The 19,460-nt window shown below is 45.7% G+C and overlaps 1 protein-coding gene across 1 annotated transcript in view; it reads right to left on the bottom strand.

The window, feature by feature from the left end:
- Positions 1–586: 586 nt before the first annotated feature.
- NALCN (sodium leak channel, non-selective) overlaps positions 587–19,460 on the bottom strand; it is a 309,369-nt gene continuing 290,495 nt past the window's right edge. Inside the window, exons 34-44 of the mRNA XM_059144294.1 lie at positions 18,944–19,063; positions 15,878–15,946; positions 14,583–14,731; positions 13,600–13,693; positions 11,854–11,986; positions 11,070–11,185; positions 9,042–9,199; positions 6,401–6,551; positions 4,528–4,677; positions 2,799–2,916; positions 587–2,253 (exon numbers count right to left, since the gene is read on the bottom strand). Coding sequence (XP_059000277.1) covers positions 2,060–2,253; positions 2,799–2,916; positions 4,528–4,677; positions 6,401–6,551; positions 9,042–9,199; positions 11,070–11,185; positions 11,854–11,986; positions 13,600–13,693; positions 14,583–14,731; positions 15,878–15,946; positions 18,944–19,063 — 1,452 coding nt within the window. The 3' untranslated portion in view covers positions 587–2,059. The remainder of the gene's footprint in view (positions 2,254–2,798; positions 2,917–4,527; positions 4,678–6,400; positions 6,552–9,041; positions 9,200–11,069; positions 11,186–11,853; positions 11,987–13,599; positions 13,694–14,582; positions 14,732–15,877; positions 15,947–18,943; positions 19,064–19,460) is intronic.

The following is a 19,460-nucleotide window of genomic DNA, read 5'->3' as shown; positions in this document are numbered from 1 at the left end:
ATGAAAAATCTAAGAGGGGTAGCACTTACCTCCTCACTTGCTGTCCGCCCTACTGACCAGGCAACTGCAGAGCTGGGTCCCACGGGACTGTCTCACTTAACTGAAAGTGGAAGGTGCTGTGACTCCAGACGCATTGCTGTTGGGCCCTTGGCTTCTCTGCGGTATGAACAACAGTGATGTTCTGCGAAACACCAGTTAACAGCCGTTGTAGGAAAGGCTCGGCAGTTCTGTGGGACCGCAGCCGGATTACTCCAGTGCGTTGAGTCAAAAAATAAAATCTCGTTTTCATGCAGCACGAGGACAGACTCATGCCCAGGCTGTGTAAGACCCTTTTCCGTCTTATTATGGATGTGGAGGGTATTTACTCAGCCTTATGGGCACGTGAAAGGAACAATCTGGCTTAGGAACTGAACTGACATGAGTATCAGGGACAGAGCTTTTGCTAACTAATTATAGACAGAATATTCAAATGCAGAGTTTGCAAAGTGCCTGATTTCTAATGATCCTCCCCCCAAAAACCCCTTCCCTCATTCCACACCTGAGAAAGGGTTTAGAAATGACCATCAACTCAGAGTAAATTCTTTTACAAAAGCAATATTTATTTGATTTGCTTATGTACAAAAAGTAAACTCCAACTGAACATAAAACCAGATAAAATCCTTTTGGCCGCACTGACTTTAATTACCCATTATCCTAGAGTCACAAACCCTTAAACAATAAATGGCACCACAATGCTACGTTTGTTATACAGAAAGGATTTGGCTATTTTAAGAACGTTAAATAGAGAAAAAGAGATCATAAAGCCACCTGGGGTGTCAAAGGACTCGGAGATCATCGCTCCACTAAAAGAAATCATCAAAACAGCAAATCTCTAACCAAAAATAACATAGTTAGGGGCCCGGACACACTTCTACTTGGTTGTCTTAGCATAAGAGGCCCAGGTACTTTGTAATCGCGTTGTATTTTAATTTTCCCAGAGCACATGGTATGTGAAACAAACACAGCTGGGTTGTGGGGTCCCTAAACTGAGTTCCAAGCGGAGTTTTTACAAAGTTGCCATTATGTCCTTTGAAGGGTCTGGTAGCAAGGGAGTCATTTTCCCTTGAACATGGCAATGGTGCGTTGGGATCAACTCACAATGTCTTTGCCGACTTTCTGGCAAAATGGACATACTCTGGGTTAGGCCATGAAGCCAGTGACAATGTCACACGCCCGAAGATTTCTTTAACAGCCTGAATCATGTAGTTTCACTCTTTTTGCTAGTTTTTGAACGGCTTTAAAAGAAACTGAACATCGTTATGAAAGATCATCCTTCCAGTGATCTATGTACACGTTTATTTTAAATGAGCTGGTGACTTGGGCCAAATGTCTTTGCCTGGTGTCTGCACTCACAGCTCTCTAGGAAGCAGGCAACCGTTTCATTGGAGTGACTGAGGCCAGAAACAGACTTGGTCTGATCTCAATAGTTTGTGCCTATTTTTAAGAATAACACGAGAATAAGAAGATACTTTTAAAAACTGAGAATCTGTAGTTTGTAAAACTACTGTCATTTTAGTATGAGCTCAGTGCTGACCTTTTCAGATCAATCGTAAATAATAAATTTTCCCAAGGGAAGTATTTCTAGTAGAAGTGGGATAAACATGAGCTAAAGCTATAGCTTCCGTACCATAAATATTAGCCTCTTGGGGCTTAGCACTCTTTCAGGGTGTGGGAGTACTGCTTAAGAGCTTATATGAATATACACCTTAGCTTACACAGACAGAATATAGGAAATGTCTGAATGATCTACATCTGGTATTGGGTAATATTACAAATACCACCATTACGCAAATTTTCTGGAACACACGGTAACAACCCCTCATAGACACAACTGTGACAGACCAAGGTTTACGCCCCCTTAGGGCAGAACAAAAATCCACTTAAAAAAAAAAATCTCTTGACGAGGTGGAATTAAATGACATCTCAAGTCCAGACTCCTCGCTAGAGGATGTTAGACTGTGGGAGAAAAATGTCACAGAGCAGGGTTCCCCATGACTCTGCTCTGCACGGAGTCCCCCGCCTAAATATCCAGAAGGTCATCGCCACTTTCGTCGCTCTCCACCGTTAGCTGCCGGGTCCACCACTTCTTAACCTCCGAACCACACGACGCCGTGTCGGTCATGGGGTTCATTTTGCACACTACAGACTTCATAGTTGTGCGCCCCGCAAATCTCAAGTTGACCGAAGACACTGAGTGGCTTATTGGTTTGGGTGCTGTGGAATTGACAAGAGTCCTATGAGCAACGCGGAGCTGTTCACCCCTGCAAGCCCTTCCCGAAAAGCTGTGATGTCCCCACCAGTTAACAACTAACCAGTTCTGCTCAACATGCCCCCCACAGAACATGAAGTACGAACGCCTTCTAACTCTTGATTCTTTATATTCATAACCTTTAAATGCATGGACTTTAAAATTATGTCCATGGACAACTTGTAATATCTTTGGAAAACATGCTACCTGCCCCCTATCACACTTTGAGATAATCACAAAAAACGTAATAATAACAAAAAAAAATCACTAAATGCTCCAATCTGGGAACATAGAAATATGTCATAGAAATATGGGTGAGTGGCTGTTCGTTAGCATCTACAAAGGAAAAAAAAAAAAAAGCCAAGGAAAAGGTCAGATAGTGTAAGATAGTGAGGGGAGTCTAAACAACTTGAGAGGCCACCCCGAATTTGAAATCCGAGACCCCACACCCACAAGGTGTAGACGCGTCTACAACGCCTGAATCAATGGAGAAAGGCCCCGGAGCACCCACCTGAGGGCAGGCGCCACTGCCCGAACTTGCGCTGGGGTTTGCCGGGGTCCGCGGCGTCCTGCCGGCTGCCCCCTCGGTCGGACAGCGTGGGGCTCAGGAGCTGCTGCTGGCTGCTGGTCTGCGCCGGCCAAGAGGGAGGGTAGTTAGGGCCCTTTCCGACCGCTGTGCTCCCCTGCTGCCCTCTGCACTGGTCTGGACTCTCGGTTTATGGTAAGAAAGTTAGCAAGCACCGCAGGAAACAGTGGGAGAAACAGCACGGGAGGGAGCAGAGGAAAATGGGTTCAGAGAGTCCGGGAAAGGAAGGGTCGCCGCTGCACGCGGTGAAGAGAAGGGGCCGCCATTCCCCAGGTAGCACCTCCTCCTGGCATCCCTCCGGGATTCCTCCATCCCCACGGCTCCGGGCCCCCCCCCCCCCCCCAGCACCTGCTGTGCAGCCACGGACCGGGAAGGAAGGGGACCAGCAGGGACTGCGGGTTCCGGGAAGTCTATTCTTGCCAACCTGGAGGTCAGTCCTGCGCTCCGGAAAGAGAGTTCTCAGCCCCAGGAGAACGAAGCTGATACCCGTTAAGACGAAAGTCAGAGAAAAGGGCTGAGGCTCTGCACACGTTTTGCTCTGTCTGGTGCACCGTCCCCTTCCCCTGTCCTGTCACTGTCTTGGTCTCCACGTCACTTCAGTATCTCCTCCTGGTTCGGGGTGAGCTCTGCAAGTCACCGCTTTGCCGGCCTCGCCCCTGCCCGGCTGGCTGTCCTCATCCGACCCCTGCCCCGCCCGCAGACACGTGGCAAGGCCTCTGTAGCGGCCCCTCTGCCCCCCTTCCCCTCCTGCACCTCCGCCTTGGCCGACTGTCCCCGCAGGAGTGTCTGTTGTCGGAGGCAGAGGATCCCCGCTGCTGGGATCCTCTGCATCACGTAACTCCAACCTGTGCTGCGGAACAGGAGGTCCCCTTGGAGCCCCCGGCCGGGCGCGGAGCCTCGTGCTTCAGTATTTACCGCAGCCCCATCACTACCCACCACGAAGCCTGACCCTGCCAGGGGCTCCTCTCCGGAGATCAACTCCCGCGGGCCCGCGACTGTGCCCTCATAAAGGACAGGACCTCCTGCCGCTGCTGGTCACCGGGCCGGGCTCTCCAGGGCGTCCGCGCCTCTGCGCATTTGTATGGACACATGGATGCGGACCTTGCGTCTGGGAATGGCAAAAAGCAGGTCCTCGGGCTAATCCTCATGAATCCCTATGCTCTAGCGGTGCCCAGCTAAGGAAGGGCAAATCCTTAATGAGTCTATTTAAGATGGTTGGTGGCTGATTACAACCATTTTCACTGATTCTACTGCAAGTTCCTGTGACTTGGTAGAAGAACGCATTTAGGACTGAGTTTCAGGCAAACCGTGTTCTTCACCTAATATCACTGGCCTCCAATTAAGCCCATAGAAATGCAATGTTAATTTTTTAGATAAAAATCAGCAGAACTAGTGAGTTCTGGGTATTCACTTTTTTTTTTTTAGTATTCATACAACTCAGAATGAGAATCTTTTGAAATAACCCCAAATGATTCCGAGTTGCAAAGAACCAAACATAATCTGGATCAACACGTTCCAACTGTTTTTAACTTAAAACCTTCCCATTGGAAATTCTGTCACCTTGTTTGAAACGGCTATGTGAACAGCACCAATTTATTTTTTATTTCTAAAACTGCACCTACTGTCCTTGGAGGAAGGACCCTCACACCCATACCTCCGGTTGCATGTTATTATCCTGACTGTTCGCGTTCATGTCCTCACTGGGCTGGGTGGTCTCGATACTGGGAGGATTCAGGAAGCGGCTCAGCTCCTGCTGCTGGCTCTCTCTCAGGCTGTGGATGATGCTGCAAGATTGTTGCTGTTTCTATGGAAATATGATTAGACTCTTGGTAACAGAGAAATCAGCCCAACATCCCCCATCCCCCACCACTCAAATCATGTTTTCTTCTCTCCTCTCCAAAGAACCTGTGTGCTTGGAGACCTCTTAGGGGTTCCAAATAAAGAAGCTTAACTAATTTCCCTATCACATTGCTATGAAGAGGGGGCTCAGAGCCTGCCCAACCCATGCTCATTTGCATAACAATGGGAATAAGCATGTCCTTTGGTACACCTTGTGTTGTATGTAAAATAGAATTTTTGAATAGTTAATGTAGGTGTTTTGTTTTTTCCCTTCTTATTTTGCTTGGCGCTCATTAAGCCAGTAGTGACTGCCCTTTTTCTCTGGGTTGTTAGAGGCAGAAGCCTTGGGTGGATGAGTGAAACCCTTGCTCTTGCCTTGGTTCTTGGATAAAAGCAGGCCAGTCTGTTTGGCACACACCGGGGAGCCCAGTCTGGTGCTGGTCCAGCTCCCCGTGCGCTCCTAGAGCCTGTAGTGGGGCAGGTTGGGTGGTTTTGTTTCTTGGGGGACCTTTTCTCATCCAATAGAAATGATGTTGTTCTGAGACACAGAATTTTAAAAATCTGTTAAATATAAATATTTAGTGATTAATTTGATTTTTTTCCTCTGTGAAGTGTAATTCATAACAGTAATTATCTAGTAGAAATGTCTATTGTAAACAAAATGTATGTCAACATAGTATGTGTTCATTGATTTATGAGTTAGAGAATTTTATAAGCTTGTAATTCTGAAGGCAGCAGACAGATCATTGAACTCCCAGGAGAGGTGGCCTTTGTTAAAGACCAAACAATATCAATGGTATGGTGGAATTTTTAGAAACAATTTATAGGTAGTTTTGCACATTCAGTGGCCTCTCAACCTGTAGAGATTTGGGGCATTTTGAACAGTTGAGTTTGATAAATGGAGATCACAAATATTTTAATATCAATAAACTGCTTTCTTTTTTTCTTTTTCTTCTCTCTCTCTCTCTCTCTCTCTTTTTTTTTTTTTTTTTTTTTAGGGAAAGAGATGTGGGGAGAGGGCGATGGGAAGAGGGAGGGAGAGGAGACTCTTAAACAGTCTCCACGGCCAGCGTGGAGCCCATGCGTGGCTCCATCTCATGACCCTGAGATCGTGACCTGAGCCAAAATCCAGAGTCAGATGCTTAACCGACTGAGCCATCCAGGTGCACCTCAATAAACTGCTTTTTAAACATTCATGTTCTATTATTAAAATGTCACTCAATGGGAACGTCTTACGGACTCTGCTGAAGAGGGTGCAGCTGGGTCTGGACTGCAGCGAAGGCAGGAATGATTTTGTGGCTATCGCAAGAGGATGAGGCCGATGTAGTGGAAGGGCCATGAGGCTAATCACGGGAGAATCTCCACGTGTTGCTAATGAAACTTCTTTCTCTTCTATTTGAAAGTTTTTACTTATTTGTTTGAGAGAGAGAAAGAGAGCATGGGGTGGGGAGGAGAAGAGGCAGAGAGAGAATCTCAAGCAGACTCTCCGATGAGCAGAGAGCCCGATGCGGGACTCGATCCAAGGACCCTGAGCTCTTGACCTGAGCCATAGGCAGATGCTTAACAAATTGAGCCACCCAGGAGTACCCCTGCCCCCCCAACCCTTCACCAGAGCTCTTTTCTTTTCTCCCTCTTCTTCCTCCTTTGAGACGAGGAAACACAAACCCAGACATCCCCAGTCCACTCACAGCTCTGATGCGCTTTAAGCACTTTTTTAGCCACATGCGGATGGTCTGCTTGGCCACCTCCTCCTCGATAGTGTACTCCAGCTGCTCCCTGGCCAGCAGCTCCTCCAGCTGCAGACTCTTCCGGATGTCAACTGACCGGTAGGAGAGCATGCTGGTGGGGGGACAGGAGAGCAGTCCATGTCTGATCCCGATCCCCCTGGGATCCTGAGCAGTAGCTCCTTCAGACTCCAGAGAGGACATCACTTAGTCCAACCAAGGTAGTGTCCCTGTGCCCTGGGGGTAGCTGGGGGACCTGGGCTAGTTATGTCACCTGCTCTGTAAGATGGGCGTAGTCATGGTTCCCATTTATTAAAGGACTGAGTTAATACTTGTGAAGTGCTTACAACAGTAAGCACCGTCTACGTGTTTGTCAAAAGGAAAGAGTCAGGCTGGGCCCTCGTCTGCATTATCAGCTGATTAAAGCTCTGGAACATTCCCCGTAGAAGGAAGAGTGCTCTCTCTATACTTCTGTCACATTCAGGTCCAGCTGGGGATAGTTAACAGGTTTGGCCAAAGGTCATGCTTCCGGCTCCCTCCCCAGCTCCCATTTCCCTCTCTATTGATCTCATTTGTGCCCCTGGATCTTCCTTATTCGTTCTGGTGGATGCAAAGTCAAGGTGGAATACTTGCCCCCATTCTGACCTTGGCCCAACAGGTCCAGGCAGTGCCTCCTCAGAGCCCCGTCTGCGAGCTTATCGCCACCTCCACAGCCTACGTCACAGCATCGAGGTGCTCAGGAGGCCTCCCCGGGCAGCACGGGTGCCCTGACCTCTTTGCTAAGGCTCTTCCCACCATTGTGTGCTCTTCCTCTTGTCCCTGCTTCATCCAGAATCTCATCCCTGCCATCCCTGCTCAACTGTTTCATCATGTACTGAGCTAAGGGACGGGAGGGGCAACCAACACCCCCATGGGCTTTGCCTGGTCCATTTTATCAGATGCCTCACTGGGTTCCATAGAGGCTGAACGATAATTGCTTAATGACAGTGGTGTGTCTCTGTGCTTCACTTTCAGCCTAATAATACTGGTCCCCAGGAGGAACAATTTGGTAAACTTTCTGAGAGAGACGGAATCCTTTGCTAATCACACGTATTTTGTGCCTCTGTTTCTGCCCTTTAGCTTGCTCCTGTAAGAAGTGAGTAGTGGGAAGGAAGAGAATTAACTTTTGAGAGGTTCTCCCAAGCCCTTCCTGTTCTGATCTTTTTTTCAAGGTTCAGTCACAAGCGTATTTCTGTGTATCTGAGCAGCTGAACGTGCAACGGGGTGAGAACAGCTCCTGTTGGAGGGGGGCCTTGACTCTTCCTGTGGCTGCACCTCTTTGAGGGCGGAGCCTACAGGACTTTCCATAGAAGATCATTTTAAATGCATAAAATGAAATACATATGATTCCAAAGGAAACCAACTGCGTTGAAATCCAGTTCCCATATTTTCTTTAAAAAGATGATGCTAGAATGGGTAAAGAAGGTGTAGTCTATGTACACTGGGATAGTTCTCAGCTATAAAAAAAGAACGAGATCCTGCTATTTGTGACAATGTGAATGGACCTAGAGGGTATAATGCTAAGTGAGATAAGCCAGAAGGGAGGAAGACAAATACCATGTAATTTCACTTACCTGTGGAATCTAAAAAATAAAAGAAACAAAGCAGGGACAGACTTTTAAATACAGACAGCAAACTGGTGGTTGCCAGGGGGTGGATAGATGTTGGAATCATAACCCCGAGTACCTCAAAATGTGATCTTTTTCAGAAATAGGTCACTGCAGATGTAATGGGTTAAGGTGAGGTCATATCGGAAAGGGATGGTCCCCTAATCAAATCTGAATGGTGTCCTTATGAAAGGGGAGCACGTGCACACACACACACACACACACACACACACGCATACACACACACATGTGCATATGGGGAGAACCGCACATGAAGATGGAGGCAGAGATCAGGGTGAGGTTTCTATGACGATGGCCAGCAAAGCCCCAGAAGCTAGAGCAGATTCCCCCTCGCAGCCTCAGAAGAAATGAGCCCTGCTGACCCCTTGAATTCGAACTTCAGCCTCCAGGACTATGAGACAATACACTTGTTTAAACCACTGAGTTTATGGTATTTTGTTCCCTTGGTCCTGTCTGGGTATTCTTGGAATGGTATTCTTGCCCATCCAAGTGGGGTCAACCATCACGAGCGGCCCCACAAGTGAGAAGATCAGCACCTAGCCCCAGCTTGACCATGGAAGCTTCGTGACCGAGCAAGTCACACAACTCTCTGGGAACAGCTCCTTCCTCACAAAACAAAGGGCGGCCATGTACCCCGAGGCCCCCATCTCTCTCCCTACCTCTCCCTGTCAGGAGCTCCCTAGTCAGTAAGGGGCACTTCTGGGGACATCAGACCCCTGCTTCTTCCCGCTCCTGTGTGAGACACTCACTCAGACAGGGTCCTTAAAGGCCCCTTGGAGCCTGAGCCGTGTGGCCTCGCCTTATCCCCTCAGCGATGTGCCATCTTGGCTTGTGAGCCTCCTTGTCGGCTGTGTTTCACAAGGCCTAGAATGGCTACAGCTTCAGGTTCTGGGCTCGGGTGGGCTCTGTGACACGCGGTTGGGAAGACCCCCTCGTACCTGAGGACGTCGTGGAAAGTGACATCACCACCGTTATGCAGCCTCTCCATTTCGTAGCACATGTGCTTAAATAGGAGCTTGTCTTTGTCCAGATCCACCTCCAACCTCCCCCGCAGCAGCCTCAGCAGGAACTTGACCCGGAAAGTCGGGATCACACCCTGGTGGGCAACACAGTGACTGGGTAAATCATCTTCAGGCCATAATGATTCTCTTGGGATTCAGTTTTCACAAAAAAAACAAAAACCCCACCCAGAACACCATCTATTTTCCTCAAAAGAGGGGCAGCAAGGAAGTTATTGGCCTCCATGGAGGCTGGGTGAGGGGATGAGTGGGGAGGGGGAGCACTTGGATCTTCTGCTGGTGTTTCTCTGGTTCTGTGGGATCTCGGAAGCTGGCAGCACTGGGAGCCTAGGAGGGTACAAAGCAGGCCCTCTGCCTCCCAGCCTCAGCCCTTGCTTTGTCAGGCTCCTCTTCTCCTGGCCATTTCACTGACTCAGCCCCAGCTCATTTGTTTCTCTAAAACACACGCTGAGTGGGTTGGTAATGCGTTATCACAGAAAAGCAGAACATTCCAGAACATTCCTGTGTCCACGATCCTCCCCTCCAATTCTCCTGGATGCCACAAACTTCCAAACATTGATTCTAAGTGGTTCTTCTGGTGAATGATCACTCTTGTTCAGGTCTTCTCCATTATTTGAACAATGGAGAACCAGAGAACCAGGTCAGAGCAGCTCTAGGTTCTGAAAATCGAACACGTGTTGCTCCCTTACAGGCAACCCCATCTAGCGTCTGTGAACTCAGGCCCTGGGCAAGAGGCAGGGGCAGGGGCAGGGGCGACCCATCAAATCCTGTCAGTTACTGACACCTTAACCTGTGACCAGTGGGGCTCTTATTGACGCGTGTGTCCAAGGAAGTCAGGTTCCAGCAGGCAGCCATCTTGGAGCTGCAGGGGGATCGAGGGGAGAAGGGACATCGAGGCCAGATGGCCACACAGGCAGGCCACGGTCTCAGAGAAAGCCCCCTGAGCCTGGTGCCTGGAAAAGTGGGGGGCGTCAGGGAAAGGGTGACAGTGGGGGAGGAGAAAGCCAGGCATTACCGTGCGGGCCTAGCTCTGCATGCCCCTTTCCCCAGCCTCCTCTGGTCTGTGGTCTTCATGCCTTCTGTGAACTCTTCCTGCAGCAATATTAGGATTTGCTCCCCACTTCCCCCAGATTTTCCCACAGCAGAACTTTCCTTGGTTTTCAGAGGTTGGGTCTAACAGCACCTCCCCAGCCAGACCGACATGGCCACCCCACTAAAGTGGCCTGTCCCCAAGGCTAACCCATCTCTACTCTGGTACTTTTTGCGAAATACTTATAGCTTCTTGAGATAATAATAATAATTATAATTATTGTTTCACTTATGATTAGAACAGAAGCTCTGTGAGCATGGGGACCTTTCCATGGTGCTCATTGCTATATACCCAGTACCCGAGTGTTTGCTGAGATGAAGGAGGAGGAAGAGAAGGCACAACGGGAGAAGATGCTGCTGCTTTAGCTAATTCTAGGAAATCCTGGGTAAGTTTAATGATTCAAGAATTCAACTAATAAGTCCCAAATAATTAAAACCAATAACTTTCAGAAGCCACTCAACAACCCCATTGCAATTATAATCAAGACTGCTCTCGGTGGCTGGCTCTGCCTTGGTGTTACCCCATGGCTCTGGTGATTTGAACTTCTCCCCTTCTCCTGCTCCCAGCCCAGGGCTGGTTTCTTCAGAGCTTCCTTGGTTTCCTTTCCTTGGTGACTTTCTGAATGTCCTGTGGTTGGACATGAAGGGGACCATTCTGCCCCTCTCCCCGCCCAGCATATTCTGCTGAATGGTCAATGGCGGCTTTCTACAATTCGCCAATGGCCATTCCAAATTCAATAGATGTCCACTGGTGACAAAAAGAGCAGTTAAATAGCTGAGGGTCTGTGGTCTGTGGTCTTCATGCTGTCTCAGTGAGTCTCTTTGGGTTGGGCACAAAGCAGCAGCCCCCTTTCCTACCTCTCGTTTATCATCCACCATATTCCATATGATTTGAAAGTGGCGGAGATCGTTATAACTTAGAAGCTGATCTTCCTCTGTGGAATAAAACAAGGAGAAATTCTCCACAATGATGGCTAAAAAGAGAAAAAAAAAAGTGAAGAAGTTAGAGAATTATGCTAATCTGTCATTTTTTAGAAAGAGTAAAACATCTATTATAAATAATGGATTTTTATCACCTACATTATAAGCCAAATTTTTAAAGTGTTTTTAGTTTGTTTTCCAAGTTGGCATATTTTACACTTGGACTAAGCTATGTATCCGGCTCCTGCCTTTCCAAAACATGAGGGTCATGAGAATAAACAGACATTCTGTGTGTAGCGATAGCCATGCCAGTTGGCTTTCACTCTTAGTTGACGGTTCCAGGGTAGTTTTTAAAGGTCAGGTTGGGTTCTGGGTGGCCCCACACCTGGGGAACACCGTGTATCTTTCAAAAAACATAACTGTGATCTTTCGAGGCCATAAAGGTAGCCCTCCCTGAGATTTGTTCAACTCAACGTGTGAGAAGAGCTCTTTTGAAATTAATGATCATAATTAATAGGACAACTCTTGAAATTGCAATCAACTGTCATTTACATGCCTTTCAAAGGTCTTTTCAGCTTCTGGATCGAGAGGCAACAATTTATAATTAATGCCGTGAAACACCCACCCCAAGCAATCTGGGATAATTACTTGCAAATTGTACATAATTATCTAAGTACCTGAGCTTAAAGATATTAAAACCCATTCAACGAACCTCACTTACCTACAAGCAGATTTAGCATGATGTAGGCAATGATGACATAAAATGAACAGAAATACATAAGCGCCCCGGCATAATTTCCACAGTCTGTTGCCCAGTATGTGAATTCATCTGGAGTGCAGAAGGGAGGCTGGACCTACACGGCCAAGGGGGATGAGAAGGGGGGGTGGGTGAGCGTGAAGAATACAGATTTCTGTGCCCGTTGTTGTGAGGGAACGATTCCCCCGCACAGAAAATAGCATTAATGTCAAAGTTAGTCTCTCAGAAGCTACGTACATTGAGTACATCATCTGCACCAAAAATCAAAAAGAGTATTTCATTTATTCTCCACTTCGAGTCTTGGAGAATCCCAAGTTCATTGCCATTTTAGAAGCGCAATGAAAATGAACCTGATTCTTCCAAGACACCTTCTTTCTGCCACCTCCTGAATGGTAAATAATCATTGTGATGGGAACTACAGACAGTCAAATAAAAATGCATTTAAAAAACTTCTCTGACCTAATGAATGGGTCAAGATTTATGAAGATTTGTCACACGAAACAGACTCACATTCAAATTGTGTAAGAAAAAACCAGGAATCCTCATTCCTGGAGCACCTTACTGGGACATGACAGAAGAGTGCATGGCTCAGGTTATCAAAAGCCTTCATGTCCTTAGTGGCCCAATAAAAAGGCAACACCTCTGAAAGACCTGGTTTCTTTCGGCTGGAGACACTACATCCCCTCAGCACTCTGCTTGTTCTTTATTAAGAACTTATTTTATTCTGCCTTATATTATATCTGATTCAGTAAATTCTGTCCCCCTTTATTCAGGCAGAGTTCTTAAGCTCCTACTGTGTGCTGGATTTCTACCCAGGGCTGGAGACAGACACGTCTAAGCGAGACACAGACTCTGTCCCTCCTTCATGTTGCCAATAATCTGGAGCTCTAGGGAGCCACGGACTGAGTGTGGCTATCAAAATGTAAATATATATTAATGAACATCCAATAGCCTTAGGTGAAATTTAGAATTCAGTTGCTCGGGCGCGCACTGGTCACATTTCCAGTGCTCAGAACCCACAGAGGGCTACGGAGTGGGACAGAGCTGATTGCCATCTGCACTGCAGAAATTTCTTTTGAACAGTGTTGCTCTCGAGGTTGTGAGAGAGGAAACAGAGATGAAATAATCAAGCCAGTAACTCACTACAGCTGGGACACACGCTACAAAGGGGCAACACGGAGTGCTGCAGGAACACATCCCCGCAGTCAGCGTGGGGCCTGATGGAGCCCAAGTTGTATGGGAGTCAGGAGGGACCGCGAGGAGGAGGGAGGAACCAAAGGGAGGGTGTGACTCTGGCTGGGATCTCCTTGAACGTGCCCTGGAGTCCTGGGAGACCCAGCACCGAGCGCATGGCTCAGTATAAACCAGGCGCTTGGTGAGAATCTGTTGAGTAAATTCAGTTAAAGAAGCGGAACTGCCCTGGTTGTCCTCGACGGCCAAAATGTTAAAGGTGTGTGTGGGGGGGGCAATGCCCACAGAACGTGGATTTGCCAGATGAACTATGATAGCTCAAGCTGGCTTCCCTGGATATTCTTCCTGCCTCTGGCCAGACACTATAATGGAAAACAATGCACATGAACCAACGGCCAGGCTGTGTGTTTTGTACACAAAGTCTTGATGCTAACGAGGATGACCCTTGCCAATGTCGCATAGCAAAGGGTTTCATTTGGTTCTAAGCTGAGGCACTGTTGGGGGTGAAGAGACGTTTACCATACAGTCATGCATAATCTTATTCCAGTCTTCGCCTGTGACAATTCGGAAGAGGACCGTGATGGCTTTTCCCGCTGAAGAAAAGTTGGCATGCCTAATCAAGGAAGAAAAACCAGGAAATGGGTAATAGTTTGTCACGAAGTCGTAAGGCGTCACCACTAAAACAGGTAGATTGTGGAGCAAACGTGGCTGCTAAGTTACCATGTGTAAAGGCTGTACCCTCATAATGTGTTTGTTACTCACTTTTGCCCTCAAGGACAGCTGTCTGAAAACCCAACCCCCGCGGGCGACACCAGTTCGGGCCAGGCATCTTGAATGACCGAGGGTCCCAGCTTTGACAAGTGAAAGTGATTCCTTCTTTCACATAGAGTTTGCTATAAAAACTGAAGCTGCTGTGGATCAAATAAGTAATCTCTGCAACAAGGCACACTGGCATTTAATTTGTTGTATAATTACTTTAAAAAAAAAAAAAAAACTATGTGGCGCTTCCACAAAATTTAAGATCATCTTTGAAAAATGCTTTTCCTACGTTGTAACCATTTGGGGAATTATGACTTCTCATGTGGTGTTTTTTAAAAAAAAAAAAAAAAAAGAAAGAAAGAAAAAGAAAAAAAGAAAAACCCAGAGTCATCTTAAAGTGTAATTAAAAAAAGAATATATTGGTTTTTGGCAGTAGATGGATAGAAATTCACCAGGATATTCGAAGTGGTTATTCCTGCGTGGCGGTAGGTGTGGAATTATGGATTCGTGTTCCATTATGGAAATATTATGGCAGTAAGACTTCTAAAGTCAATATGTGGGCTGTTTTTAATTAGAAAAATGTCATTTAACATGTGACCATTTTATTTCGTTTTCATTTCCAACTGATCGCTTCCCCTTCCCTTTCGTCTTTAATAGACAAAAGCCATTCAGATTGTTAGTCATGACTTCGTGACTAAAAAAGTTTTCTTGATAAATGACTAAAAAGAAAAATAAACACCCACCTGTTAATGTTCTCTCCATATTTCACAGTGCCGAATAAAACGACCCCGGCAAAAGCATAACACAAGAGCAGTAAGAACATCCCTACGATGATGAAGAAGCTCTTATACATGCTGACCACCACCGTCAGGAGCAGCATCTTCAGCGTCACCTGCATGGAGGTGCAGGCGGGGAGGAGAAAACGAATATTTAATTCACAGAATGGGGCAAAACTGGGACATGAATGACAGGTACGCAGCTTGGCACAAGAGTGACCCTCATGGGGCACCTGAGTGGCTCAGTGGGTTAAAGCCTCTGCCTTCAGCTCAGATCATGATCCCAGGGTCCTGGGATTGAGTCCCACATCGGGCTCTCTGCTCAGCGGGGAGCCTGCTTCCTCCTCTCTCTCTCTGCCTGCCTCTCTGCCTGCTTGTGATCTCTGTCTGTCAAATAAATAAAATCTTCAAAAAAAAAAAAAAGAGTGACCCTCATTTGACAACTGCTTTGAATTAATTCTTATTAAAGGGTATTAAATCTTATTATTATTCCAAAAAAAAAAACACTAGAGAGAAATTCAATTTGTATTTCAAACTGTTCAGCCTTTTCAGCCAAATTCATAAAAACTCTTCCCCTGAAATTCCTAGCTTTCCATTTTCGCTTCTCTTGCTGCTGAAGTCTCTGTGAGGATGGCTGTCCATTTTTGGCCTCTCCCCCTGAGTTGCCTCAGGATTCTTCTACAAACAGTTGCTCACAGAAAAAGGCCTAAACAATAACAAAATGCTAAATGGCATCAAACACTGAATGTACCAAATATGGGCATTTATGGAATGTATATGAAATAATGTCAGTAATGAAAAAGGAAACAACTTTAAAAAATGAAAATTAGATGCCGAGTTTATGCATGAACAAGAAAAAGAATATAAAGAAATCTAGGATCATAGAACCATGAAGCGTCATTAAAGACTATTTTTCTTTGCAGTAAAGTAACTTTGTTACAAATAAAAACAATAAAATAGAAGTATTAAGACCATTGGTTTTTGCTTTCATGCCCAATATGTTATCTTCAGTTGATGAATGAGTTCATCTAGTAAATATGAAGAATAAATAAATAGCATAAATGTCAGGAAACATATCACAAGATATCTAAACTACTGATTCATTTAAAAATTTGATATTGGCTCATTTGGACTTGGGATGACCAGCATCCCAAGTTAACTTCAACCCTTAAGACCCAGAAGGACAGCTGAAGTCAATTAGGCTTTGCTCCTTTTTTCTGTGCATACGTAACCTTTGATAGTTTCTTTTACAACGTACTCACATGCTTTCCGCAGATAGAGAAAAACCGGAAGACAATCACACAGGCACCCATCATGTAGGTATATGCATTCTGAAATTTAAACCGAAAAGAGCCGCTCATAATGTGTGCAAAAGACCTTGTTTTCATTTTAAGTCTTCTGTGAAGTCTACTGAGTAATTAGCTTAATAAAATGTGAAAATTCTTATAAGAAATTTATCTTTAAAAGGTGCTGAAAAGGTCACTGCCAAAACTCATGAATAAATATTAGCTATAAAATCAAACCTTAAATGAAACTTCGCTCCTTGTTTTGCTCAGCTGAATTCTGTGTTTTGAAGCTTATCTTACATAAAATCATGACCAGCTCCTTTGAGGAGCAAGAAAAACAGGGTAACAACTCAACATGAGGAAGCCAAGTGAGACCGGAAGTGCAGGGATCCTGGCAAAGGGGGACGTGTGGTGTTGGAAAAGATGGCGGGAGGTCAGCTTTCCCCTCTCGGAAGGTCCCTCAAGACTCTGAAGACCAGCTGGCCACATTCCTGTAAGCTGATTTCAGAGATGTCTACCCTGTCCAGAAACACGTCCCGTTCATTCTTCAAGTGTGTGATCAGCAGCAAGAGATGACTGGGTGTGCTTTATGACTAAGAAAGCTTCATTTAGGAAACAAAGATTCCATCAGCTAGAACCGCAATAACAACTGTGGCATTAAACTCATGCCAAGGCATGATTTTTCTTGAGGAGCCTTGCCTAGCCAAGTGACAACAGTCCCATATGGGCCCCTGGGAAGGGGGTCCACTGATAACTTTGAGGAGAAGGAAATGAATATGTCTGCACAAAAATAACTTTGGATGGGAACAAGGACTGCATCTTCCTTCACAATAGACAGCAAAATAGAGTGGAGGATGAGCATCCTTCCAGAACTGGACGTTCTTGGAGGAGAACAAAAGCATTCAGGGAGAACAGGCAAGTTGGTCTTTTCGGTATAAGATGTCCTTCTCTAGGATATCCAGAATTAGGAAGCCTGTTCTACTCTTCTGCTCGGACCAAGTAGCTTTTGAATCCATTTGTCTAGGGAAAGATAAAAACATGGACCTTGATGCCCCTTTCCACATTAGTTCCAAATCTGTTCTAGATGGCTTCCCACTTTGCATTCTGAAAGTGATGACACCCAATGGCTTCTGGGAGGATGACCCTCATCCTTTGCCTGGTCCTGAGAGGTGCCATCCAGATCTTGCACCACGTTCCCCTTGCTCCTTCTACTCCAGGCACGATTTCCCTCCCACAGCATTCCATCATATGGACAGCTGCTGGCATGCCCTTCGTCCTACAGACTAAACCCTGCCATCACTTCCACAGGGACACTTCCAGGATCTCTCTGACGAAGCCACCTCCCACTGCTTTGTGTCATCCCAGGAAATGTGTGTCTCTCCTCCATCTGCCTCACTATGGTTGTAACTCTTACTGACTTAGGAGTATTCCCATGAATGCCTACCTGCAGTTGTCCCAAAGTCCCCCCAGCCTCTTGGATCGTGACTAAATATTCTGGCTTAAAACTTTAAAATAAAACAAAACACCAACTTCCCACAAGCTGTGATACCCACAAGGGCAGAAGATGTCTTTCTTTGTTCACTGCCTTCTTCTCCCTTCCCAGCATGGTGACTGCCCATCTTTACTGCTGCAAACCATCTGTCATTGGGGGAAATGAATCAGGGTGACTGAAAAACCCATGGAGGCTTGGCACAGTCCTTGACGTTGAAGGTGATTATTGTTTTAAGAAGGACACTCAATACCTACCTGCCTGAACAGAGCAATTTCATACGAAAGCATGTCCTCTGTAATGTGTAAATGGGTACTGGGTGTGATGGCTTGTTTGGGGTGTGATTCTAACATCGGAGAGGATCGAAGAATGGATAGGAGAGAGCAGGGAAATCTGATAATATTACTTTTGTCTGGGGTCAAAGAAGACAAACAAAAAAGAAGGTACTTGTAATAATGTGTTATGGGGTTGTATACTCTTTACAGTTAGAAGAACTTCATGTGCTTGATCTCTATAGTACTCATATGGAATGGATAAATTATGAAGTTGTATCCCCAAGTTCAGAGCAGGGAACGAAGGGTCACTGAAGACAAATAACCCTATCAAGGCTGGAAAATGGTGGAGCCCAGAGAAGGGGCTTCTGGAGCTCCGCTGTCCAGTACGGCATCAGCCATATGTGGTTACTGAACACTTGAAATGCGGTGGGTCTCAATGAAGATGTGCTATGAATGTGAAATACACACGCAAAGATTTAATACCAAACAAATGATGTAATAATGATTTTTATATTGCCGCCACGTTAAAATGATAATATTTTGGATATAGTAGGTTAACATGCCTTATTAAGTTCATATCATCAGTTTCCTTTTTTATTTTTTTAATGTGGTTCCTAGAAAATTTGAAATTTTATCTGTGGCCACATTTTGTTCTTATTGGACAACACAGTCTTAGATCTCAGTCAAGCACCCCCATGGATATGGATTTTGAGCAGGAGCTCAGACTACATGGAAGGTGGAGGCATTTTAGGCAAACTAGTGAAAACTCAGGTATAGACCCTGGGAATGACACACTTTAGCGGGACGGCAGCTGGATGTCAGTAGGAAGTGTGGCAGCAAAAGTACCTGAAAATTCCACTGTGAAATACTGAGTAGAACACAGTGGTATAGATGCTACACTTTGGCTCAGAAAACTGGGTTGGAGCCTTCTGATAGCTCGTATATGAACTTAGGCAGGTCTCATAATCTCTGTTTCCACTGTTCTCTCTCTCTCTGTGTGTGTGTGTTTTCTTTTGGGAAAATGAGAGTTAAACCAGAGATCTTTAAGGTTCTTCTGATTCACACACTCTAGGACTCTGAGGGGACATACTTTGTCTGTGTGAAGAGTGTGGGGGGTTGTGTGCACAAGCTTGGCCAAGGGCCAGTCACGGTCAAGGGTGGATGTAGGAAGGTGAATCTGACACCTGAGGGTAGGCTGAGGCGGACTGAGACAAGACCGGAAACAGGGTTACCTGAACCCAAGTTATCAACTAAAATAAAAATGAATTACACACATACCAGGAGGGCAAAGTGAAGTACCACCCAGACCACGCCAAGTGATGTCACCAGCAGGTCGTATCGGTTTCGTCTGCTTTGCCAGAAGCCGGCAGGTGACATTGCTATGATCTTCATCGTAACCTGGGTGAAGATAAGGAAGACAGAATACAGAGGCTGAGTGTTCAGTCAATGTTTAAATGTGTGAACTTGAGGCCCTTTATAAAAAAAGATGTGGGAACCAAAGACAAGAATTTATTACCAAGAGATAGATACATACATAGATAGATACAGATACGGAGATAAAGAAGTAGATCTATCTATCTAAATTTTAAAGCTGGGTAGGTTAAAAATCTATATTCTCCAGGTTCTTCTCTCCTTGTTTTATGACTAGTTCTGATAGCAGGACTTTTTTCTTCCTTGAGTAAAAGACCATAGATTTTGGGAAACATCAACCAGCACAGGGTGAAATAAGAATCTGCTTGTATTTCAAAGAAGATTGTGCTGGAAAGTGATACGACACAGACCATATATTAAAATA

Source organism: Mustela lutreola, chromosome 13, assembly GCF_030435805.1.
Source record: "Mustela lutreola isolate mMusLut2 chromosome 13, mMusLut2.pri, whole genome shotgun sequence".
In the NCBI taxonomy this organism is placed as follows: Eukaryota; Metazoa; Chordata; class Mammalia; order Carnivora; family Mustelidae; genus Mustela; species Mustela lutreola.
This window is presented reverse-complemented; position numbering and strand designations above follow the sequence as displayed.